This window comes from Coffea eugenioides, chromosome 3 (assembly GCF_003713205.1).
Source record: "Coffea eugenioides isolate CCC68of chromosome 3, Ceug_1.0, whole genome shotgun sequence".
Classification (NCBI taxonomy): domain Eukaryota; kingdom Viridiplantae; phylum Streptophyta; class Magnoliopsida; order Gentianales; family Rubiaceae; genus Coffea; species Coffea eugenioides.
Window position 1 is genome coordinate 24071755 of NC_040037.1, and position 27941 is coordinate 24099695.

Below are 27941 nucleotides of genomic sequence, written 5' to 3' on the forward strand. Positions count from 1 at the left end.
CTTAACGGAGAGTCCCGGCTGCCATACAGAGGCAGAAAACCACGAACGATTATCCACCCGACGGACGAGGGAATAGACCGAGGACGTGGAAAAGGTGCCAGATGACATAGGAGCCCAAACCATTCGATCTGACCCCCGAAAAGAAGGGGGAGCAGCCTAGAGAACCCTCCCAACCAACCCAGTATCCAAGTACTGATGCAGCATAGCACTATTCCAAGCCCCCCGTCAACAAAATCCGCTACCGAATGATTATAGAAGACCTCCACCTTGCCACATAGCGCCCCAGATCCCAATCAGTTGTCATGCCAAAAATCCATCAATCCCTGATGTACGATCCAACTGATGTTGTCCTCCGCTACTTGCTGCACTGCTACCATCCTCTTCCAGGTAGGAGAGCACCACTGACTGTCCTCCGCCAAGCACGAGTGCAGACCCGCACAATATTTCCTGGATATGAAATCTCCCCATAGCGACTGCTGCTGTCAGAACTTCTACCAGAGCTTAACCGAGAACGCATCATGAACTCCCTTCAAGCTCCGCAAACCAACCCCTCCGTCCTCCCGCGGCCTACACAAATCCTTCCACCAAAACCAGTGGTACTTGGAGCCAAAGTCTGATGACACCCATAAGAATTCTGCAAACAGTCTCTCCAAGGCTACCAGCACCTCCTGTGGAGGGGACGAAGCCGCTAACAAGTGTATCGGCATTGAGGTTAATACGCTTTGAATCAACACCACTCTGCCTCCACTGGATAAAAGCTTATTCCTCCAAGATAGAATACGAGTTGCCACGACATTGTATATATCTGCAAAGTAGACCTTCTTTCTCCTGCCAACGTATAGCGGGCATCCAAGATAACATACCGGGAAAGCCCGCTTTTGGAAGCCAAGGATCTGACCAATCGCTACCGCTCGCTGTGACGGAAACTCCGGGTGAGTCAAGAAACAACTTTTCTGGGAATTAATACGCTGCCTTGAAGCCAGACTATACTCATCCAGCACCCACTTGAGCCGGACAAGCAAGGATCTCCCTCCACTGGAGAAGATGATAACGTCATCAGCGTACGCCAAGTGTGTGATAACCGGGCACTGAAGTCCAATTAAGATTAATATTACTTCTTTGTACCAAAATATAACTCTAATGAAGAACTGCTTAGAAACACCTTTTTAAAAATTTTCCAACTTAACGTTAAGAATTTTGAGTTATACTTCTACAAGTTGCGAATAATGGGATAATTCCTCTATTAAAAGGAGATATATTATTCACTATCAAACCACACTTCACATTATACCCAATTACTAACTATTTGAACCACTCAATCATGAGAAGCAATCAAATAGAGTCAAAGTATATTAATTCAACTCAAGATACTATGATAATTTTAAACCTAAGGATCACTTACACAAATATCACTTAGAGAATAATCCTTTGTGTACTTAAGAAATTCTCTATGCAGATCAATCTAGTGAATTTGATCATTCTATCAAGTACCTATTTACTAGTTTAAATGTCTCACATAATAGTAGATGAAGTCTACTACTTCTCATATAGAATAGGCATAATATAAGCTAGTCTCTCTATATTAACAATATCTTTTCTTGTTATTACTATCACTAGAGGCATTTAAGATTAAACATTAGTAATAATAGATTAAACCTCATTATCATGAACTTTATGATTTAATCAATTAGATTTATTACAATAACTATATAATTCAAATGTGAAACACACATAATCAAAATGATAAACTTGTCGTTCATTAATTACATAAATAGAAAAGTATATAAGAAATTCCTAAAAGTTGATTGGTTTTAAGGCATACATATTTTCAAAATCACCTCAATTCAATTTGTGTAACTCAAAGTATGGTTAAAATACAAAAACATGTCAAAACTAAACCCGAACTCTTTTGGAAACTAACTTCCTTAGCTTTTTTGAAGGATGGGCTGCAGCTATCTGCTAGTTTGGTTGTTCTCAGGATGCCCTTGTGAATGTAGAAGACTATTGAGCCAAGATATATCAGGGTCTCATACCTCTCGACTAGTTGCGGAGTAATAGGTCTTTAAACCCTCCAATGTACTTTAAAAAAAAAGAAATATTTGAAACTATAGATGTATTACAACTCAACTTCGTATTATTAACCCAATACTTGGTCCTTAAAACTCAATTCAATTAATATGGACATTAGTATTGTAATAGCAAGTTTTTATATACAGCTCAGAAGCCCCCTTTTTACCTTTTCCTATTATAATGGTTAAAATCTCAAAGAAATTGAAAAACACAAAAAAAAAAAAGAAACTCCAATGCTTACTTAATAAAGCATGATTGATTATGTGCATACAAAGTTGATGTTATTCTTTTAGATAGTCAAATAATATTTTGAGGGATGGATGGGTTGGGTGGTTAGTGGAGAGGGAGTGTAAATGAGAGATCCCAAGTTTGAGTCCTCCCACTTACACTATAAAATAAATAAATAATAGTTTAAGTGTTTACAAACTAAATATATAAATTAAAAAGTAATTAATACTTGGTTTAAAATTAAATATGACATTTTTCTAACATTTCACATGCTAAACACTTCCAACTTTTAGTGTAAAAAAGCGAAATAATAGCCTAAATTAATGTGCTTTATGCTTGTAAAAAAAAAAAGTTGTCCTCATTTACTAATCTAACAATTTTATTGAATTAAATTTTTATACATAGGAATTTAATATAATACGACTTATACTTTCATCTTGCGATGCCTCACATATTTGAGTCCCTATTTTAGGTTTTTATTTATTTTTTGATGCATTTTAAATTAGAAGAAAAATAGAAACATACACTTTTGAGAATTCAATTACAACTAAGAGGATTAATAAAATTGAATATTAGTTGTTTCAGAAAAAAGATTTTAGATGTATTTTGTAATTTTCATTCATTTTGTGAAGCGACAAATAAAGATTACAACCAAATTTTAAAACATTCATTGAAAGAAAGACGTATTATTGAATATAAAAAATCATAATTAGTTTATTATAGTTAGGAAATTAATGAGAGATCAGAGTATCATTTGAATCTTTAAGATGAAAATATTTTTTCTTATATGTAAAGAATAGATATTAATATGTCAAAACTTGGGAATCAAGAAATGTCATAAAAAAATAAAGAGCAAAATTATAAATTGATTAAGTGCACTATTGGAGGTGCACTTTGTAAAGAATAGTGCACTTTGTTTCCTAAAAAAATTGTAAATAGCAACTACTAAATTGGAAGCATTTGAGATGTATTTTCTATTTTTCATAATATTTTCATATTGAAGTTAGCTTACTGTAAAATAGGAATATCCATATTGTCCTTGTTAGACTTGTATCTTGCCAAGGAAGTATGAGAGTAGTATACTAATTACATTGGGTAAGATTAGCATTACCATATGATAGGTAGAAACTTTCCAAAATTAAGTGATACGTTTGCATATTTAAGTTGAAATTAAAATATTATAATGTAAAAATTTTGATGTTTCCTTTTAAAATTTGTATCTATTTCTAATTTTAAGTAGTATATTATAGTTCTTTTACATTTATATTAGGTAGATTAGTACATTTAAGTAGGATTGCTATATGATAAGGAAGAACTTTCCAAGTCTAAGTGATACAATTATGATAGTATCTATTCAAATGTTGAAAAAAATTTATTAGGAATAAAATAAATAGGAATATTCATATTGTCCTTGTTAGACTTGTATCTTACCAAGGAAGTATGAGAGAAGAATATTAATTATATCGAGTAAGATACCATATGATAGGTAGAAACTTTTCAAATTTAATTGATACATTTGCATATTTAAGTTGAAATTAAAATGTTATAATGTAAAATTTTTTATGTTTCCTTTTAAGATTTGTATGTATTTCTAATTTTAAGTAGTGTATTATTTTCCCTTATAGTTTTCTAAAGTAGATTAGTACATTTAAGTAGGATTGCTACATGATAAGCAAGAATTTTCCAAGTGTAAGTGATACAATTATGGTAGTATCTATTCAAATGTCGAAAAGAATTTATTATAAATAATATAATTTAAAACTCTAAAGAAATAGAGTAAGGAGTTGGAGGTTCAATGGAAGGCTCAAGTTGAAATGTTGTCATATATATATATGTTGTCCTATATATATATATATGTTGTCCTATATATATATATATATATATATATATATAGATTATTGCAAGTAGATGCCATATATAGACAACAATGTAAACAGTGTAAATGTGTGTGTATCTACTTGTGATAATGTATAATGTATAATGCATATTTACATTTGGGATAATGCAGATATACATTATACATTATCACAAGTGGATACTTATGCATACATACATACATATATGTGTGTGTATTTACATTATTGTCTTGTTTAGCCTAGGTCCTATATGTCTCACTACTACAAGACTACCTCAATTTTTTTGGGACAATAAATAGTCACCAAAAACCAAATTTAGGTGTCTAAGACATTGTATAGATTAAGTTTTTAGTTTCATAATATTTGATAACTAGATATATGGTGTTTAAAATGATGTGGATGGCAAAACATGAGAAAGTTTTGAAACATATTTCTTACATTAACAATGAAATCTAGGTACACGAACCATATTTGAATTTTCACAAGAAACTAGAAAAATGTTATAACTTTATCGATATAAAATATGAGTAGTGTATTTCAACAATACAATATGAGTTTTGCTTTTATTCAATATGTTCAATATTGGTAGAAAACTTATAGTAGGTCAGTAATTATTCTTTCTAAATTAGAGCTATCTTCATGAGGCTTCAAGATGCATGTGAATTGTCTTTTGATTCATTCATATATTTGGTAATTTGTGAATTGTGAGAGAATAGGATTAAGATGATCTTAATTCAAAACAAGAACAAATACATATTCATACTAAATTCTGTGAAAGTCTTGAATCTTCTTAATGTCAATATATTGATCGTTGTAATTAATGATGCTTAGTACAAAAAGTTTTGTTCACTGGTGAAGAAAAATGTGAAATTTAGCTATACACAACATTGAGATCATATTTTTTAAATGAAGAAGGCACAATACAATAGACAATGTTGGCAATGTGCAAGTAACATTAACAAGTGTGCAAGAGGTCTCAGGTTTGAATTCTCCTACTTACACTAAAAAAAATTAATGAAAATAAGTTGTATAATGGAATTGCATTTGATGAAAAAAAAAAATTTGTTTCACAACGTTTACATTTCGATGTTATGACTTTAATTTTTCTTAAATGGATGCCACCCTTGACTAGCTGATACTTGAAATTTGGAATGGTGAGATACAACTTAAAACATTATATCCTGAAAATCTTTAGATTGTATATCATGGTCAATTTTTTTTTTTTAACTTACCAAATGCCTATCATTTGAAGGATGTTAAGTTTTCAACTTAACTTAATTCATGGCGGCCCCTGCACAAAGTCTAAGACTTTTTAACTAGCAAAATATCTCAATACCATGGTAGCATCTACTATAGATAGACTTGATTGGTTAATTTAATGAAACTTTGTGTAAAAAGTTATGCTCACTAGTGAAGGATGGTACTTTATATACTGGTTCTCCACCCATAGCTAGTTTGTTGATATACCATGTTCGATTATTTACATCAGATGAATTCAAATTTTGAGACTCGACTACAAAACAACCAAATTATACCTTGATGTTAGATTTCACATCAGCAATAATCCCATTATCTATATACACATCAACAACCTCTTGATGGTGATCATTTACAACCTCTTGTTAGGATCCTCCACATCCCACAACACTATAACCCATCCTATCATCACAAAACTGCAAGAAGGGATAAAATAATATAGATAGTTCGTTGATGTAGGGTTCATAGATACTGTTTAGTCAACTAAAATACCTACCACCTTTTTAATCCAATTCAGGAAGAAGCACAAAAAAATGATCACAGAAAATGCTTTCTACCATATTTTCATGTTTTCTCCTGGAATAATACCGAAAAGAGATCCCAATATTGAAAGTAAGACTAATAGGACTGAGCCTGCTGGATTATCCCTTGCAGTGAAACTTATATATTGATTTAATATTTTATATCTGAAACTGAATCTCCATATGACTGTCTATTAATGCTAAAACCATAAATTTCAGTAATAGACATCGGATATCTCTTTTTTGATGGGGACCTTCTATCTTTAGTGTAGAAGAAACCAGCTAAAAAATGTTTGATGGAGAATGATGTGTCAAGTTTCCTTCATTCTAAAACACAAATTTATACCAATGGGTGACCACACTTTAGTAAATAACCGAAAATTCACATAGAAATGAGTAAAACAAAACTCAATAATAAGTAACTTTTAGTTGTGTCCTCCTTACTAATAAGGTAACAAAGCCCTCCCTTTTCACTAATTTTCCCAAGACAAAAAGCTCCCCTGGTCCATTAAAGTAGTAGAATTAGCTTTAGGAATTAAAGAAGCTAATTCAATATCATGGTCGATAAGAAACTCTTTTAATATCAAGTATGAATGAAAATGCAAATTAAACTAATAAAATTAGCATCACTAACAATCTGAAATTGAATTTGTTTAAGAATATAGACATCAGTATCTTGATTCATCAATCGTATCTCATTTCATATCATCCTCTATATTAGACTACTGTATCATACTGAGAAAGAAGTAAATTATTCTATAAAGAAAAAAAAGAAAGTCATGAATCACAATCAATAATGCAGATATAGTGACCGCTCTGGAAACTCTCAAGGCAAGAAAGCAAACTTCTACAATATCTCCAACCAACCCATTACAGGGAACTTGATGAAAAATCTAGATAAAGAGTCATTGGATTCAGAAAGAGGAGTATATGTAGTACCCCCATCAAAAGCATAAGTTGTTGTAAACAGCAGCAACAAGAGATTAGCCATGAAAGCTGTGAATTTCTTCATTATGTTGAAGGTAACAAGAGATTAGCTATGATAGCTGTGAAGTTCTTCATCATGTTGAAGGTTTACAATTAGTGGAGATTGATGACTGATGAGAATTTAGTTTTAAATTTGGTCCTAGTCCAAACAAAAACTCGATTGTGAAAGATTTCCTTCTTAAAATCGGCTCAAAAACCCGATTGGGACTGTGAAACTGGCTTTTTTTTTTTCTTTCTTTTATTCTTTCCTAAATCACTAAAAGATCAATCCATCATAATACTCAAGATTTATGATAAATCTTCAAAAAATATATAGAAAAATAGGCAGAAATGACGAGAAGATAAGAGAGAGATGAAAAAATCTATGATCAAAGGGGAAAAGACAAAGGGTGCAAAGTACATAAATAAGAAAAGGGGAAAAATGGAAAAAAAAAATATTTTCTTTAAATGGGCTCACGGATGCTACCACTGCCTTAAAACACCATTTGGTGTAGAAAAAATGGGAAGTGTTAGGAATGAAAAGAAGATAAACAGAGGAAGAAAAGAGAGAATAATGTATTGTTACAAAAAAGAAAGCAAAAAATTTTTTTAAAAAAAAACGAAGACGGAATAGTCTATTGTGACACCTTACGTTTTGAAAAATTTTAGATGCACCCATATATTTCTTTCATATCTTCATTTGCAGTTAATTATTTTGACTGACTATTGTTACAAAAATTATAAATAGAAAGATTGTAGGAATTAGAATGAGTAGTGCAGTAGCAATAAATGCAAGAATGTTTACTTCCATAGTCTAACCTTTTATTTTTTGCATTTTTACAAATGAGTTTTAATTTTGATCTGAGTTCATCTATTAAACTTTACAAATATTAAGCTTAATTGATATAACACTGTATGATTATAGCAATTGAAGATTCTTATTAAAAACTTCGTATTGCTTACTACTTTTCGAGTTTGTAGTGAAATTGATTTTGGGAAAACAAAAACAATCATTATAAGTATTTTCTATGATATTTTCATTATTTGAAATAATTATATAATGTGACATCATTAATGACGTCCAAAAGATTTCTGATTTTTTTTTTTGGTTGCCGGCCTAATCAATGAAAATCCTTGACTCCTAACGATGCTTTAAGACGAGTTGCTATCTAACATCAATGACAGATCAAATTGTTTCTATGGGAACCATCAGTCGAATATTGGGCATTGGGTGCTAATTATGCCTAGTTACTAGTCGTATCTGCAACATAATTTTGATCAGAGTAGATAACATAAAAAAAAAAGTACCAACAAAATATTTCCAAACCAACAGAAGTAATGCTAAGCAAGCTAAACTTTGAAAATCTATAGCAACATTAATACACGGTAAATAACCAAGTTCTCAAAATAGCTACTTATTTAAATCCAATATATAATTCCTCAAACTTCAAAATACTTAAAATATTACAGAATTAAAATATTCCACAGCAATGCTTCATTCTTTCGGAAAGTCTCCACTCCCTGAAGCCTTTGTTCCAGTATCAGCCTTTGATCCACTACCACCCTTTTGAGCAATATCGAGAAAGTTCTTTATAACAGAAGCACTAAAGTTAAGATCAGCTTTATATTTTGCACAGTGCGCTCCAACCCACTTTGTTCCTACGCTAGGAGGAACATCGTCCTGGCTGTCCCTCTCATGCTTTTCGATGGTAGGACGTATTTCATCATATACGGATTTGAGATTGGCTGCAGCTTGGTTCTTAATTTCCTGAAAATCATAAACGTACGATAACTATGACCAGGATTATTTGAGAATCGGGATAATGCATTAAAAAAGAAACCAAGAGAAAAATATCGACGCAAATGATTCTACTACATACACAAGCATATAGAAAGGATCATTGGTGAAAGATTAAGAACACACTAAAGGTTTAATCAGTTTCTGTGATGGTAAAGACAAATTGCTTATATGTCTGACAATGGAGACAGATTTCAAGGAAGCATCAACCAAACAAACTGAGAAAAGAAAGATGGCAAAAGGGGGAAAAAAAAAAAAGAGATTGCAGCTGCTTCAAGGATTCACACAAATATATGCACTAGAGAATCCTTAATGAGCAATACCAGAATTAAGCATAAACACATAAAACTACAAATATTTCCCCTTCTTTGGTGATAGTAAAAGATCAACTCATATGCTTGACAGTACCTTCAAAACTCAGCAAAGAATCAATCAGATGGAATAGCCCAAAATATTCTAAATAAGCATTATTTTCATTCCTTGTTATAGTAATAAGCTTCCACACCCCTTACAAAAACTTACACTCAACAGAAAAGCATATTTACTGTAGCAAAAAGATACAATAACATTAAACAGCATTAGCTATAAGACAAAATAACAGAATACCACCACGTGCATACAGTTTAAATGATTGTCTAGTAGGCAAATAAGACAAGCTTACAAACTGATGGGATGGCCAAGTGCCTGTCATTTAGAGAGAGAGAGAACAAAATACTAGAACATCCCCCATATTACTCACACGATTATCTTGGACTAAATCAAGACAAGGTTCAAATATATGACACTCAAATAGGACGGCAAAGTGTACCGAGAGAGAGAGAGAGCTAAGCTTGTAACAGATATAGATATGGGTAATATTGTAAGGCTCACTGAAACTCTTGTGAAAGATTATTTGTACCTCGTATTTGCGCACTTCTTCCTGTGCTTCCTTTGATGGAAACAGATCAGCAATATTTTTTGTATTGGATTGCTTCCCCCCAGAAGATCTTTTCTTTTGCTTGGGTAAACGCTGTGATTTCTTCTTTGAAGACGAACTGGATCCAACATTGAAATTCTGAGACGCACTATTACTTTGAAGTCCAGACAGGACTGCACTAGTCTGATAGAAGGCCTGTTGCATGTCTTGTTCCTTCGATTTTTCGCTCCCCAAGACTTCCACTTTCTCGGTATTCATTGTCATGGCGTCCACTTGAACTGAATGGTGTGGCTTGACAGTATTAGAGGAATCCAAGTCCTGTCCAAACACATCACCAACTTCCATTTTCTGAGAGTAATCAGTTTCCAGACCATCGAAAGAATCAAATTTGAAAGGGCTAATGGTATCAGGGATGTGCGACATGGGCTCATCTTCAGCAGAGTCATAAAGAGGAACCTCCTCAACTCTGTACCTGCATAAAAACAGCAACATTCGATATCATATACAAAAACCAATACGACTACTACAAAGGAAAAATTCCTGACTGCAGCTGTCACAGAAAGGGAATTGTGACAGATAAAAGGGAAGCATAAAGTACATTGTATACTGCCAGAGGAATTTTTAAAACCAGAGCAAATTATCCAATTATGAAACTTGTACAGGTACACACAATTGAGAAAAACAAGCACTTCAGTTGTGAAATAAGGAACCTTAAATGGCTCTATCTAACCTACTAATTTTAGAACCTTTTAAAACTACTTAACAAGATACAAAAACATACAACAATCAGAGATGATCACCGTGGATAAGACAATTTCAATTAGCTGGCATTTTCGTTTGCAGATTAACTCTCTGCAAACATTTCAGCACCAAGTGTACTGATAGATTGACAAAAGAAAAGAGGGATCATGGGGCATCCACAGTAAACAGTATAATCATGCTGTTTATAAGACTCCGTTGGTAAATGACAAAATTATATAGTGAATGTGAACAAGAAAGAAAAAGCAATTGGCAAACAATGGCAATCATACTTGACCTCCAAACAATCACTCATTCTGGGCCTTGGCAAAATATAAGCTCTTCAGAGAGGCAAGTTGGAATTCCTTTTTTTTTTTTACTACTAAAGTGAAATTTCATTGACTAAATCAGCCAAAATCAAAAGCTGTACATCAGCCAGCCAAAACTGTTTTGTCAACTAAACTTCTACACAACTGAGTGAACATACAGATGTGACTTGGAAGTATTTGATTAGAAGGATTTGGTTCATTTTGTTTGAAGTTCATCTGCATGATAAGGACTCTGTAAACTGGTATTTTGGGAGGAAAACATCTAGTCACCGTATTATGAGTGACCAACTAGTATTTATAGGAGTACAAACCTAACAAACTATTTACAAGAATACCCTTACTAATTTATTATCTACAAGAATACTTATATTCTCTTGACACTCCCCCTCAAGTTGGAGCATATATATCATAAGCACCCAACTTGTTACAAATGTATTTCACCCTAGAACCCCCTAAACTCTTGGTAAACACATCAGCCAATTGATCTACAGACGGTACATGAGATGTCTTGATGACCCCGTCAAGCAATTTCTCTCGAATGAAATGACAATCAACTTCAATATGTTTTGTCCTTTCATGAAACACTGGATTAGACGCAATATGAACAGCCGCCTGATTATCACACACTAAATTCATAGGCTGTTTATGCTCAAACCCAAGTTCCAGTAATATGCTCTTCAACCAAACCAACTCACACACAGTGTGAGCCATAGCGCGGTATTCAGATTCTGCACTTGATCTGGATACAACTGTTTGCTTCTTACTCTTCCACGACACTAAATTACCACCAACAAACACACAATATCCTGTAGTCGATCTTCGATCTGAGGCAGAACCAGCCCAATCTGCATCACTATATCCTTCAATATCAGTGTGTCCATGATTTTGATACAGCAACCCTTTTCCAGGAGCACTCTTAAGATATCTGAGAATCCGTATAACAGCATCCCAATGACTAGTACGAGGGGTATCAAGAAATTGACTCACAACACTCACTGCAAACGAAATGTCAGGTCTCGTTACAGTGAGATAATTTAATTTACCCACAAGTCTTCGATATTGCTTAGGATCATCAAGTAATGCACCTTGATCTCCTGCTAATTTCACATTGGGATCCATAGGAGTATCCACAGGTCGGCAACCTAACATCCCAACTTCACTCAACATATCGAGTACATATTTTCTTTGACATAAATAAATCCCATATTTAGACCGAGCTACCTCAATACCCAGAAAATACTGTAGATGACCTAAATCCTTTGTCTGAAAGTTTGCCTGCAGATTGGATTTAAGTTTCTGAATCCCCACAACATCATCACCTGTAATCACAATGTCATCCACATAAACAACTAATAAAATTTTACCAGCATTAGAATGCCGATAAAATACAGAGTGATCTACTCCACATCTTGTCAGACCGAACTCCATGACAACACTACTAAACCGGCCAAACCAAGCCCTCGGAGACTGTTTCAATCCATATAAGGATTTTTTCAAACGACAAACCAACCGCGGATTCTCCCCCTGAACAACAAATCCAGGAGGTTGTTCCATATATACCTCTTCTTTCAAATCTCCATGCAGAAATGCATTTTTCACATCCAACTGATGCAATGGCCAATTATAAGTGGCTGCCAAAGAGATAAGAAGACGAACAGAGGTAATCTTTGCAACAGGAGAAAAAGTTTCTAAGTAATCTACTCCATACACCTGAGTAAATCCTCTAGCTACCAGCCGAGCCTTCAATCTATCAATAGAACCATTAGGCTGCACTTTTATAGTGTACACCCATTTACAACCAACAACAGGCTTACCTGAAGGACGAGGGACAAGATCCCAAGTACCATTTTGTTCCAAAGCAGACATCTCTTCTTGCATAGCTAATCTCCAACCAGGATGATTAAGAGCATAGGTAATAGACTTAGGAATGGAGATAGAATCAAGGGAAGCAACAAAAGAAGAATATGACATAGAGAGACGAGAATAAGAAACAAAATTAGAAATAGGATGGGAAGTACAATGTCTCTTACCTTTGCGTAAAGCAATGGGAAGATCTAACTCAGAGGAGGGCGTCATACCTGGATTGGAAGATTGAGAATTAATTGGTGAAGTGCGTGGCATATCAGGAACTTTTTCAACCATGGAACGACGAGAGTAAACTTGAAGATGAGGACGAGATAATCGAGCTATGGAATCTGGTGGACTAGATAACTCAGGTAATAAAGGGGAAGGGACTGGTAAAACAGGAGAGGAAAAAGAGGGACACTGGTCTAACTCACAAGACATACTTTGTTTGATAAAATACGGAGTGGATTCAAAGAAAGTAACATCAGCACAAGTAAAAAATCGATTTAAAACTGGACTGTAACATCTATACCCTTTTTGCGCTCGTGCATATCCTAAGAAAATACACTTAATAGCACGAGAATCTAATTTATCCACCCCGGGAGCAAGCTGATGAACAAAGCAGACACATCCAAAAATACGAGGAGGCAATTTAAACACAGGTTCATGAGGAAAAAGAATGGAGTGAGGTAATTGACCTTCAAGAATATTAGATGGCATGCGATTAATTAAATAACATGCAGTTAGAACTGCATCACTCCAAAATTGTTTGGGCACATTCATGTGCAACAACAGTGTTCGAGCAATTTCGATTAAATGTCCAATTTTCCTTTCAGCAACTCCATTCTGTTGTGGAGTGTGAGGACAAGAGGACTGATGAATAATACCAGACTTAGTCATAAAGGTATTAAAAGGAGTGAAAAAATATTCTTTCGCATTATCACTGCGAAGTATACGCACAGGCACACCAAATTGATTCTTTATTTCTGTAACAAATGCACAAAAAATGGAATATAATTCTGAACGATCTTTCATTAAATAAAGCCATGTAACTCTGGAAAAATCATCAACAAAGACTACAAAATATTTAAAACCTAACTTTGAAGTGACTCGACTAGGACCCCAAACATCAGAATGAACTAACAAAAAGGGTTCAGAAACCCGTTTATTGACTTTAGGAGCAAAAGAAACACGATGATGCTTTCCTAACTGACAAGACTCACATTCTAACGAAGATAATTGATTCAAAGTAGGAACCAACTTTTTCAAATTTTGTAAAGACGGATGACCTAAACGACAGTGAATTTCAAGAGGAGAAACAGTAGCAGGACATGCTATCGGACCATTAAAGTTGAGAAAGTAAAGACCATTATGCTCATGCCCTCCACCAATCGTCCTCTTTGTCTTCAAATCCTGAATGACAACGGAATCAGGAGAAAAAGTAACTGTACACTGTAGAAATTTAGTGAGCTTACTAACAGACATTAGATTAAATGGTAAATTGGGTACGTAAAGAACAGAAGACAGCGGAAGTGATGGATTAATTTCTACAGTGCCTAGTCCTTTAACTTTAGTGGTAGATCCATCAGCTAAAGTAACATGAGGAAAGGGAGTAGACTCTTGAAAATTAGAAAAAATTTTAGAGGTACCTGACATATGATCAGTAGCCCCGGAGTCAATAATCCATGAGTCATTACCTTTTTGTGCTAAAGAAGCAGAGGGAAGAGATGCGTGACTTGTAGCTTGGTACTGTAAGAATTTAACATAATCTTCCTCGGATATAGTAACAGTTTTCTGGGACCTATGTGCTGAAGAACTTGATTTAACTTGATCAGTGGTAACCCCATTAGCAAAACTTTCAACCATAGCGAATAGCACTTCAAACAAAACAGCAATCAAAATTCGCTATAAACAGTGCGCCGTGAACAGTGCGCCGTGAATAGTATCGGGTGAACAGTATCGCGATGAACAGTATCGCGATGAACAGTATCGCGATGAACAGTATCGCGTCAAGACTTTTGCTAGATGTTTAACCCTAACCCTAGGACTTTTGCTCTGATACCATGTAAACTGGTATTTTGGGAGGAAAACATCTAGTCACCGTATTATGAGTGACCAACTAGTATTTATAGGAGTACAAACCTAACAAACTATTTACAAGAATACCCTTACTAATTTATTATCTACAAGAATACTTATATTCTCTTGACAGACTCTTCTAGTCAAATACTCAGTTGGAAAGCTCTTTGAATTGAGTGGCCAAGCTGATATTACTTTAGGAATAACTAGTGGTGAAACACAATTTAATCTTCTAGACAAGGAGATGCAACTCATTTTAGGAATTTTGGCAGAAATAGATTCAATTCCAGACTCCATGTGACACCTGTAGAAGAAGTGATTCTTTACTTTAGTAGGTCACATTCCCAGTAAACCCTAGGAATGATTTCTAGGTTTCCCTTCACCCAATTTTCTGAATATAACTTCATTTATCCTTCAAAATCAATCTCTGCTCCCGAAATTTTTCAATCAGTTTTGTTCTTTACAATAAAGAAGCATCACATGAAAATGTTTCATGGTCTTTGACAGATTGCAGAAAAAAGATAAAATATGTTACAGTCCAAGTATATCCCTCCATCATGCTAATTGACTTCAAAAAGTGGTTGCAATCCATGCAAAGCACAAAGAAGCTTTTCTCAGAAAAGTGAGGGGCTAGAAAAACTAATAAAATCTGCAGTTTGGAAAAGGAACTACTCCCCTTAACTAAACCCAAGTTCTAATGACACACAAAAAATAACAGGTGTCAAGATTTATATTCACATATCTTTCAGATGATTCGGATTTTACACTTAAAAATTCTAGCTAAAAAGCCAAAATCAATTCATCAATTACTGCCACAGATCCATCTTTCTTAAAGAGCAATAATAAATATTCCAAGTGTCAACTATTCATTCATCCAAACTAGAGCACCTAATGACGGTCAACTGTTAATAACAATTTTTTATCAAGATTGTCACGACTAATAAGTGAATTGAGAAACACTAGAGACCATAATCAGAATAAGCTTTTCTGCTCTATGGCTCTCTTTAAGATTACCAGAATAACTCCACTAGAAGAGTGGTGATTGATCTCAATATCAAGTTTTGTGAAAGAATTTAAACAGATATCAATGCACTAAATTAAATTCCTGAAATATGGTAACTTGGTGTTAGTAATCTCAACTTCAAAGTTGACATTAACGTCCACCGGTTGTGTCTGTGATTCATGTGGCAGGAAAACATAATTGAAAGTGAAGGTTAGTGCTCTCAATTTTAAAGGTGGGATCAGAGATTGGGGCATCATGGTCAAGGTCAATGACCTCAAGTGTAAGACCATAACAGACACCACCCCACAGCTTATTCTTTTTTCCTCCACTAGACGGTTGCGTCTACATCTTCCTTCTTCCTCTTTCCATCACCTTCACTCCACCTTTTCTTCTTCTTCTTTTGCCATCACTTGTCACTCCTCTTCTTGACATCCCTCAAATAATTCTCCCTCCTATCCAGCCCGACTTCAGTTGGCCAGCACATGGAGGATTAGATTGCAACGTTGGTAGTGTTGGCATCAACTTTGATATCGAAATATAGACCTCCCTTTTTCACCAGTCAAACTAAAACATCCCATAAAACCCTTATTGTTTAAAAAATAGCACTTTGATGGAGGGAAAAGACAAGCCTAATAAATGCTAAAATAACCAAATGATAAAGGCATTTCACTGCTGCCAAACACATAAAAAGAATTTCAAGAGTTTTGAACTATATTAAACCTAAGCATTCAATAATACAAGGCTGCAAACAAGTGGATACAAATCAGATAGAGAGGCAGATCCAGGTCCATATTCAATGACAGTCAAACAGACACATTATATTCTGACAAATCTGAAATAAGAAGACCCATCTCCATATCAAAACGACCTGGATTTGGATTGTTGTATCTGAACAAATATATGTAGCTTTTATCCAAGCAAGCATTTATGCATTTCAACCCTTTTCTTAAGAATTAATTGAAGAAACAATATTGAAGACAAGACCAGTTGCAATGATCATAATCACCATCCTATTCCTGAGAAAAGAAGACAGGCAAATGCAAAAGCATTGAATTGAAGAATAAAAACTTGCAACTTCATAAGATATATATATATATATATATATACACACATATATGTATATATACATGAGAGAGCAAATTTGCATAGCAGCAACTTGTTGAAACATTTGACTGCCAAATTTTGGGGTGTCCATCTGGAAGACAAGGAAGGCCAGGCAGCAGTAAGGTTCTATGTAATTAGAATCTGTTGGGAGGATTTCTTATTTTTAGTCCCTTAAACACTTTGATGTGAGATCTGATGGCTGAAGTACTTCGTCCTTAAGCTATATATAAAAATTCAATTTGTCTGGGAACTAATTCCCAAATATCAGACAGTAGAATTTCTAAAGGGCACAGACACTTTGTAGTTGCTCTGAGGTACAAAAGTTCTGTTATCAAATCTCCCTCAGTAAATGTACATCAGTTAATTAAGAATCACCAAATGTTCTCATCACACAATCAAATCCAATGACTATGAGAAGGCAAATGTAATTTCCCAAGTTGAAAGTTCTACAGTATGCAGAGAAAACAATTACCTGTCATCTCCCCCTTCCCACACATGGTTAAATTCCTGTGACATGATGAGACAACAGAAAATGACCAAAAACACAAAAGGCTTGATATAACTAAAACTTTAGTCTGACAAGGAGATAAGACATCAAAAGAAAATAGAGGATGACACTAATGAATATCAGAAAGCAACCAGGTTTCAGATAAAAACAACCAATCCAATTAATACTGAATCAATTCAATCTAGAATTTGAAGCATCTCGAGATTGACTTACCTCAAAAGGAAGGCATGCAGAGACAAAGAACTTTGTAAGCATTTTTCAGAAGGAAATAGACAAGGATGGGAATATGGTCTTCAAATAAAAAACAGAAGTGCAACTGAGTTAGGATCTTTTTCTTTTTCAATACATGTAATGTTAATACTTCATAAAAGCTGAAGCAGTCACAATGTTAGTAACATGTTTACAGTTTCATTTAGATTTTATTTAGATGGTTTCAACTACTCCAATCTCCACATGTTTGCTTCCTCAATCATCTTGAATAGATTCCTTCAATTTAAGCACAGCAATCCTTATCAGGAAATCAGTGGAATGTTTTACTATTTAACAATTAATAACTTCCCCTCCATGTTTTCATTTCAAGGAGTAAAATTTGTTTCTCAAAGAACATAAAGTCATACACTAATAAGCCAGGCATGGTTAATAGATGATCAATATGAAATACTCACGAGGGGATAACAATGATATGTAAATAAACCTGAAGTGCCAGAAATTTCAAGAATCTAGTGCAACAAGAAATTTGCTGCACAGGTAACCATGTAAGGTCTCCAATACTGATAACAACGATGACTTATGGCAGTACTGCAATACCATTATATCTTCAATGAACTAGATTATATACATCAGCCTGTACTTCATTCAGGAAAAACCCCACAAGAAAAGCTGATTTGATTAAATTCAGCATCACCCTTTACAGAGTTAACATTAACTTATACCCAAACACAAAACCATCTTTTCTCCCTCGAAAAAAGAGTGTTTTCATGAATATTTTTATTTTTATTTTTCATTTTTATTTCTATTTTTTAATTTTAATTTTTTTTGCCTTCCCACTCCTTCCCTGTCCTTCCCTATTCCCCATCTGCTAAGGACCCCAAGTGATTTGTAAAACCATTTAAGTGTTTAGCAAATCAGCATGTGCAACTCTGTGCAACAAAGTGCAAATAACACTTTAATAAACTAAAACAACACTAACCAAAATCAAAACCGTAAATTTTTCAAACATATAATGCAATTGCCTAAAAAGTATCACCTGGAAACCCTGAGATTTTGCACCCAGAAATAGACAACAGTTAGGAGCCCCACACAGACAGCGAACAGTGGCACCACCATACCACTCAAAGTTGTAATTGTATGATAGCTCTGTTCCAGATGATATATCTACCTTCGCAAATATGCCCATCCGTGTTTCCCCCAATACTGTCCATTTCCTTGTCTCACAATTCGGTTGGCTGCAAATTCCAGCATAAAATGTATAAACTGCATTCTAGATGCCCAGATAACTTGAGACACAATATCTCAAACCACATTGTTACTTGAAACTCAAAGCATTTATCATTGACAGTTTATAACCATAAATGCATCTAAAAGACTCACCATGAATGATTTATAAACCTGGCAAGGCTCCCCTTCTTTGTAGCATCAATGAAATCATTAGAATTCAGAGAAATTATATATGCATCCTTAAGACCTACATGAAGTCATTAAAAATGTACAGTTAGTCAGAGCAGTTGGGTAACAGCATGCATGCAGAAAGTTTTAATTCACCTTGTGCTTCATGACTTTGTGACCTACGCTTGGCTTCTTCCAATGAAATAACCTCTCCGCAATATTCAATAATTAATTGTCCAGCCTAAATATACAATTTCACCGAAAAATGGTCAATAAAAGCATGTCATGAGTGTAAGTGGTAACAAGTAACAACAGAGTAGCATGCTTGAATGTGAGCTCAAAAGGTTAACAAAAACAGCAATCAATCTCCATTAAAATAGACCATCATTAAAATTGTAAAATTATTGATAGAGTTCTACCAGAAATACTGATTCCAGCAATATCAATCTTGGTCTCTTACTGATGTGATTATTTTTAAACAAGAATATTTGAACAATTGAACTAGGCAAAAAGGCATACTTGCTGCAGATTACCTTAATATCTTCATCAGCTAAAAGACCCCATCCACGCCCTTCAGTTTGGAACAACTTGGTTTTGGCATATTCACAATTTTGAAATCTCTGGCAAAAGTTGAAACAACAAATCTTAAAATATCCTCCACAAAATATACAGGCAAGAAATCTAAATCAGGTGACATTCTAGAAGTTTTTGATACATCACAAACTTCTGATTAGGATCCCATGTCTCTATGTTCTATACATGCATTGTGTATTCTAAGAGTTACAACTCGTATCAGCAGTTATTTTCTTCTCCTTTGCACAAGTAGTCAAGAACTTCATTGACCAAACAAAGGTGAGCAAGTTAAACTGACCTAACCCATTGGAACTCAAAAGCACAGTAGATTATCTGTGGTGGCGGCTGCCTTTTCCTACCTCCTTAATGAATCCAAAAGATACCTTGTGTATGAGTGGACGTGTACACTGAAGCACATAACGCTCCATTTATAACAAGTAAAGAATAATGATTGTATCGTCAAGCATCTCTAAAAAGGCCAAATGAGCATATCAAACTGTGTGAAAAATCATTTGGTATTTCATCAGATCTATGCTCTCTTAAGTAGGAATCAAGAAAATTGGATGCATTTATCTATTTATTTATTTATTTTGCACACGCTTAAGGTACAACGCATAGCAGAAACTCTCTCTTTGTCATTCACTCCAACCTCAAAATGTGATGAACCCAATAGCTTACAAAATTTTGGCCTTAACTCAGGTAATTAGAAAGTCAATGCATTTGGATGTCATTTTCTCAAGTCATCAGCAATGGAATCTGAACTGGCAATCTAAACCACAAAACAACAATCTCACTAGTCCAATGCACCTAACAGACTACCAACTGAGATCTCTTCCTCTCTCCCTCACACAATTAACAAAATACTATAGTGAAATAATGTAACACCAGTGTAACAACTTTATCCTCAATCCCCAAGTTTCAGACCCCTACTCTTCAGCAACCATTATCCTTGATACCACACTCCGCATGTTAAACCTCATTTGCAAAGTTTACAAATCAGGTAAACTGTAAAAGTTCCACAACTAATGCGTCAGTCATTTCCATAGTACAAAAATAACTTTTTTGCCACACTGTAAGTGCTAAATCCTTTCTCCACAGATGCTGAAACAAATGACCCAAAACAAATGGAGGACTGAATTGTGGTAAAATTAAAACACGTCAGGACTGACTTCATTTTGCATACATGGGAGTCAATTTGAGATCTTTCGAAATGGTAAGGGCTATTCAGAAATTTACCATGTAAAGAAAATGGCTTCCAACCTAGTACAAGAAGCAAGTATACTAATGCTATTTCTAATATGGTTGCTTGAGGGCAAGGGTTCAACACTAACCAAAATACAGGTCCACCTCATATCAGAGTTCAGACTCAAAGATCAACAGATCCAAAGTCCTCGCACGTCATCATGGGATCTATGCCCATCAAAGGATATGTCAACTGGGAAGACTAAAATGTAATCAGAGTCAGCAACAACATGATTGTTTGGACCACATAAGCCATATCAGCAGTCATGTAGCACATCTATAGCAGCTTAGTCATCATTTTTGGGGCTAAAAAATTATTTATAGTATCAGTCCTGTTTCCCTTTCTTGCCAAATCTCTCTTGGGACTAAAACTAAGACAAAGGTAATGGTCCCCTTGTAGAAATTTTTGCAATAGATAACTAAAATAGTAAAACTCACCTGATTCTTGCAATAGTCCTGACATGGGCAGTGCCCACGTGTGCATTCTGTGTTGGTCATGACATTCAAGCACCCCTCTCCACAGGCACTTTCAGGGTTATTAGGATCATATTTACAGAAACAAATGGCCACATCATCATCCTTCAGCTTCTTTGGTCTGAAAACAGAAGGCAGTACTTTAATATGAGATTTCCAAGGCAACTAATTACAAGCAGTAATAAACGTTCAGCTAAAATCCAAAAGCTACTTCATTACATTTATCCATCCTTAAGACAAGTGGTGCACGCTTGCAAAGTTACATTAATTTGAAAATTAAAATTGGTAAAATGAAATTTTGATGAGTTTTCTTTGCATCCCTAATTTTGCCCATTGAAGAAGTCCAGAAGTAAAACTAATTCCAGAAGCAAAGTGTCAGTAATCTAAGTAAAAACCATACAAGCAATCACATACCATATGAAGGAGAAGAGTAGACAAGCACGAAATTTACCACTCAGTTGAACAGAGTAAAAATCACTCAGCAAGGAGCACAGGCAATGTGAAATCTTACTTTCGGCAAACAAAATCATTATGGTAAATATGGGTGAATGATGGTAGTCCCTCTGGAAGTTCAACCTACAAAATAACATTCAATTATTAAACATTTAAATATGACAAGTTATAAACCATAAACAATCACCAGAAAGTTTGAGGACATTAATCACTAGCTTACTGATGACATAACATTTTCTTCAAGGCATGAGCTATACAACAAAAAGACTTTAAATGCAATTGAAAATAATTTAGGTCTAAAAAGACTTAGACAAAAGTAATAGATGTTTCGAGTAATTTGCTTAAAAGGTGTTAGATTAGGTTCCCAAAAGACAGGGCAGCAGCAAAGCAAGAGTTAAAGCATGGCTTCCACCAACCAATCTGGGTCTGACAAAACTTTCACACAACAGCAGAATTTTAGAAATTAAATAAAAAAAAGAGCTGAATTTTGTGTTGACCTTCTGTGCAGTAACTTCAACTGCCACACATGCTGCAAATCTACATCATCTTTAACATAAGCAATAAAGGCTCAAAACCTAATTTAGAAACAATTTTAAACTCTGATAAATCTTTAATGACCTTATGTTGTTCTCTATCAGTAACCTTCGCCCCTCATAGTAGTTGAACTGGGAATTACGTAACACCACAACAAGATGTGAAGCAAATAGTCTAACAGCACTGTGGAATTTAAGAGCAAAATTCAAACTCAATTTCACATATAAAATGTCCACCGAAGAAGAACCAGTATATAAATGAAAAGGTAGTATTTCTTACATTCCACACAAATTAAGAGAATTTCTTAATTTGTTAAAAAGGAAAACCTTATATACCCAGCAGAACTATGACACAAATATTTAAAAAACTGTATTATTACATTGGAAGAAAAGTCAAGACAAAACAAATTTATTAGATCTACCTTTTCCAAGAAAGAAATATTTTTATTCTAGATGGTCCATACATTCACTAAATATTCTTTATAAGCCAAAACTAAAAGGCTATCAGGCAATTAGTAAGCAAAATTTCAGAATCATGATTATCTTTGACAAGTTCAATTAATATCCCAAAATTTGAACGAATCCCAACTCCTAATTCCAAGATTAACTTTATCTAAGAATTCAATTATTGTAACCATTAAAATTAGGAGTCCTAAGAGTTGTACAAAGAAGAGCACATACAAAAATTAAAGCATTTCCTTCTGCATCACATAGACAGACACCAGTTAAGGGTCAGAGGAGGCATGCTTAATTCAGAAAAATTGTTTCAATTCCTAATGTATCTAATATACAATAAGCAAACTAAAGTATATCACACGCCATATCCTCAAAAATCAGAAAAAAAAATTATTCTAAAATGAAATGCAGACAGACAGATGCAAGAAATAAGAATAGGCGGGACCTTCTTACGACGCCTCCTAGATCGATTTGAAATGTTGGAAGGAGGAGATCTGTAAATTTCCCTAAAAAGTTCCTTCAGATTTTGTTTCTCCATTAAGCAAGCTAAAAGTACACTAATCTCTCATAAATTAAGAAGCATTACTTAGGAAAGGAAGGAAAAATATGAAGTTTACGGGTCAAGCAGAGAAAAAGTAGCAAAAATTTCCCTTGGCACTGTGAAATAGAAAATATTTTGACTGAATCATTTTCACAAATTCCCAAGAAAAAGACAGGGCAGGTGGCAGAATCGCATTATCAGGAATAAGAGGTAAACATATCATGCATTAGTGTGAGTGGAGCCTGTATGGCAAAAAGTTTGTCCAGGCTAAGGAGAATAAATGCATTTTTGCCAAAGATTCTATTGAAACATTTCAATTACATAACTGGAAAAAGAAATACATTTGAAGTATTGCTGTCTAACCCCACTTGGTTTTGCATTTACTACCTACCATTTAAATACAAATCTAATCCCAAGTATTAATATACATACAAAACATACATAGACATTTATACACATTTATATATCACATACATACATACATACCTACATACACATGTGTGTATGTGTGTGTACATACATACATACATACATACATACACACACACACTGCGCGAATACTTGCATTGATACAAGTGTTTCCTCACATATTGAATTAACATATGGAATGAAATGTAAATGGACCACATGGACACTATCAAATCAAAGACACTGGCACCCCCCGGCCTCTTTGATGTAATTCTCGAGATATTAATTATTTGATCCACAAGGTATCTCGAGATATTAATTATTTGATCCACAAGGCGCGTTTAAGGACCAAGGTCCCTGAACCTTAGGCTTCAGGCACGGCACTTGCTTTTTCACATTAGATGTGCATAACTAATAAATGAACCAGAAAAAACAACACAACAGCATATGCAATATTCAATCATTCACAATAAGAACATAGAAAATAAAGCATCAATAACCAACCCCAAAAAACTAAGCACGTTTATATAAGAGTCATAACATATTAAACACACAATCATAGTCACAATAAAGAATGTACCATCAACCCAAAACAATATGATGAAAAGCAGATAATATTAAGAAACTTCTAAAGATTTTGAATAATCATCTCAATGAGTCAACTCTAAAATTAAAGACTCAACAAAAAAGGAGAAAAATGAAAAACTGCACGGCTAAGAGCCTTGTTCTTCTCCCAAGCCCAAAAGATCTGAGCTTTCTTACAATTTCCTACATCAGAAGCAAGTACGTGCAAAAATTGCCCCTTACTGTGCCTATGCGACACACCTTTAATAACCATGATATATAACTCAAGGTTAAGTTCAGAAACCACTTCAAAGACTTAAGACAGCACAACTAGTGTGTACTCAGATGGAAGTGCTAACCTTGAGACCAAACAGTTAGTAAATAAAACAGAAAAAATACCACTTTAGCTAAGAGAATATACACAAACCTAACTGTAATGACATGCAGAATTACTCCTATAGTAGTTTGAAGAAACATAAAGTGAATGACATGCAAAAAAATGTCACTGTTTAAAGGCTTATAGAAAGGAAGTGGTCTAATTTTTTTCAAAAGCAACAGGTGTTAAAATCAGGACCAGCCAGGGCCAAGACATGGTCCATAGAAGTGTCTAGGTTCTTTTTAAAAAAAAAAAAGAAAAAAGTTCTGATGAAGTTCAGTTATTTTGCTGCATGTGGAAAAGGAGGAAAACACAACATCCAAATTCAGTCGACATTAGCACCAGTGAGTGAAAAAATAACTGGTGATAAAAAAAAAGTTTAAAAGCTCTTGATGATTGTGCTTTCTAAAAGGCCCTAAAGAAAAATTGACAAAGTTGCATAGACTATTAACTTTCTATGGTCAACATCATCTCATGAAGAAATAAAAGATTGATGATATTCAGCAACCGCATTGCTTTTTTCCTTATTGCCATGCAGATACCTCACTAATCAATATCTTAGTAATTAATTTAAGGAGAGGAAATTAATCTAAAACGGTTTAAAATCTGTTAATGTTAATAAATATCAAATTTCACAAAATTTGACAACTAAATCACATTTCAAGAATCTTATCCCAGATTTTCATCTTAAAAAAAAAAAAAAGAAAAAAGAAAAAGAAATCATGAAATTCAACCTCAAACCGGCCATCTACCAGATGGCAGTTCATTATTCATATTAGATCATCTACTTCTTATTTGAAATACCCCACGTGGCATTTGATTCACTACATCTTGGTCATACCTACTTTTCAACTGAGAAACAATTCTTAAGAACACAATTAATTCACTAACTTCTTTTCCAGCAGGCATTGTTTAAACTTGAATAAAATTTTTCTCTGAGAAGGGAAATCAAAAGAAACACATGGAGGCATGTGGAAGAACATTTTCTTCTCTAGGAGGAAAAAAGTTTACTTTTCAATTCCACTAATTAATAGCCGCAGTAAGCAGAAGAAATGTCCAACTGGGATGGCATGATTGATAAGGTAAATCACCATGTATCAGGAAACCCAAAGCAAATATCATATTAGGATTCACATTTAGATATTCTATTACAGAATATCCAAAACAACTGAATTCCATGCTTGCTATTTGCAACTTACTAAAGAATAGAAGTGTCAACAAAGTTAAAAGAAAGTTTAGGGACAACAGGAATCTCCGAAGATGAATATTCTCCTTCATCTTCACCATAGTTGTGGAAGTGGCCAGCTCATCTTCTAAAACTTTCATGCTGAACAGTTAGTCAGTTTCCCCAAACTACAACCCCAAATTAAATTCCATTCCTTTTATGAGATGATTTTTGATTCACAAGAAAATGTTATCAACCATCTAAAACTGGAATAGCTTAAAATGATTAGCATGGAAGCAAGGCTCCAAAAGCATGGCATAGACTAACTGCGTTTACCTTCATTTAAACATGAAATTGAACAAGTTGTCCACTAGAAAATGCAAAACTTTATTTAATTTGGTATGGACATGTACAAGGGCGACAAACTCAAGTTGTAAAAGCAGCCATGATACCCAAAATTTCAAAACCAAAACTAACTAGCCTAAGATTTGCAATCTGATTACCGATCACAATTTGTCATGCTCCCAAACTGTTAGACTTCGTGCCAACTATTCATCTTGCCTCATCCAAGTTTCTACTCACTTTCTTTGTTAAACTGATATAAATGTTACAGTTGACATTACACAGCCAAAAAAGACGTTACAATTAGCAGATTAATTTGATTGCTAACATGAAAGTCAGCGAACTTGTCAGGATCTGAAGATGTCAATATACATAAGAAAAATTTCAATTAACTCATAACAAGTGGCCACTTAACTAAAACATCCATCCATTCCATATTACAGCTAATTGAGAGATTAATGGACAAGAAGCTTTAATTTAGTTATAGAATTTGCATTCCTCTTTCTGCCGACAGTTATGGAAACTCTTTTATAGTTAACCAAATAAAACTTTAAACAAATAAATGGATTACTAATCCAATTTTGAAGCAGTAGATTGGATAACTCAAAGACACAACCAGCCATTTTGAGGGAAATGAAACTTTGTCAAGGAGATAGATATCGTAAATATGTATCGTCTTTAGCAGACAGAAATCTTGCTATTCAGAAAAAGTATTGTACAATTGACATGGCATAAACTTTTTTGGTTCTAAGTTTGCATAGAATCAAATTTTTTCTTCATGTTTGGACCAAGAAGATAAAATCATGGTTAACGTGACACCACATCGAGATCCTTTCCACAAAATCAATAAAAATACTGAATTAAGCCCATGATATTCAACAGCAGCAAAGGCAAAGTGCACCATAAATTCTGATACATATAGTGCCAATGGATGTGCGGAACGATCTAGACCAGATACTGAAGTTGGTCCCACGCTAGGTTTCCAAGTCAAGGATATTCTAACCATTGGATTAACGAAATTCTACTTCACCTAACCACATTTGACCAACAAGTGAATGCCAACGGAACTAATAAAAGAACAACTTAAGGTACGTACTTCACATCTACACAAACCATGAACCCAATCACCCATTCCTTATCATGCATGTATTTGTCCCAACGAGAAGGGCAATAATTGAGTTCAACAACCTGTTCTATCTAGTCAATTGTATAAATAGAAGCTATATCTCCATCGAAACTACCCAATGTCTAAAATTCCATCAAAATTTAATTTAAACAAACAAATAAAGAGGAAGCCAATGCCTTGAACACCTAAAGAAACAAACAATAATTTCTGAAAATTTCACATGAATTGATACATCGATAAACTACACAGAACCCAACTAACTCCACTATTGGATTACAAAACTTCATACCCAACATACCGAATTCTCCATAACAATCTGCAGCTTGCTAACCTGCTAAATCAAACATCTAAACAATGTCAGTACCCCAAAAAAAAAAGGACTAACAATAAAACAAAAAAAAACACACACACACACATACACAAAACAACACGATAAACACACATGCCCTCGGGCTCAATAAGTTTACCGCTATTTAAATACGATGAACCAAAATTACATAAGCATTATGAATCAAAATACAGAAAAGTACAACGAACCATTATCAAATGAAAAAAATTATATGCACATATGTGTGAAAGCGGTACCTTTGAAGTCAGTGAGAGGAGAGACTAGGGTTTATGGCTGCTGAAGTAAAGGCTCAACCGGTTGTTTTTGCAATTTTTTTCTTTTTTTTTTTTTTGCCTTTTTTTTATGGGTTGGGGTTTTCCGCGAACGGTTGCCATTTGTAAGGAAGGTGGCAAGGTAGCTGACGACGGACAACACATGAAGGATGGAACGAAAGAGAAAGAGGATGAAATTCTCAGTTAAGTTGGTGCTTGTTTGGACTGTTGGGCCCTGTTTGGTGATCGGTAGAAGGAAAGGGAT

General features: G+C 34.4%; 2 protein-coding genes across 4 annotated transcripts; both read right to left on the bottom strand.

Moving 5' to 3' along the window:
• Positions 1–491: 491 nt before the first annotated feature.
• On the bottom strand, positions 492–6944 carry LOC113766339. The gene is made up of 2 exons (XM_027310543.1): positions 6807–6944; positions 492–1088 (listed from the first exon to the last, which is right to left on the bottom strand). The coding sequence occupies exons 1-2, from the start codon at positions 6942–6944 to the stop codon at positions 492–494; spliced, it is 735 nt and encodes a 244-aa protein (XP_027166344.1).
• Positions 6945–8249: 1305 nt separating this feature from the next.
• LOC113764553 (histone-lysine N-methyltransferase ASHH1-like) lies at positions 8250–27893 on the bottom strand. Of its 3 annotated transcripts, none has more exons than XM_027308479.1 (11): positions 27662–27893; positions 27375–27407; positions 21624–21688; positions 21077–21233; positions 19357–19443; positions 18980–19064; positions 18809–18902; positions 18465–18663; positions 17183–17217; positions 9595–10084; positions 8250–8666 (listed from the first exon to the last, which is right to left on the bottom strand). In XM_027308479.1, exons 2-11 carry the CDS (start codon positions 27384–27386, stop codon positions 8394–8396), a joined length of 1497 nt encoding a protein of 498 aa, XP_027164280.1. In that variant the 5' UTR covers positions 27387–27407; positions 27662–27893; the 3' UTR covers positions 8250–8393. The 3 variants fall into 3 exon arrangements, with proteins under 3 accessions (XP_027164280.1, XP_027164281.1, XP_027164282.1); XM_027308480.1 differs by having other exon boundaries at positions 27375–27410; XM_027308481.1 differs by lacking the exon at positions 27662–27893 and having other exon boundaries at positions 21564–21688; positions 27375–27397.
• Between the last annotated feature and the right edge of the window lie 48 nt (positions 27894–27941).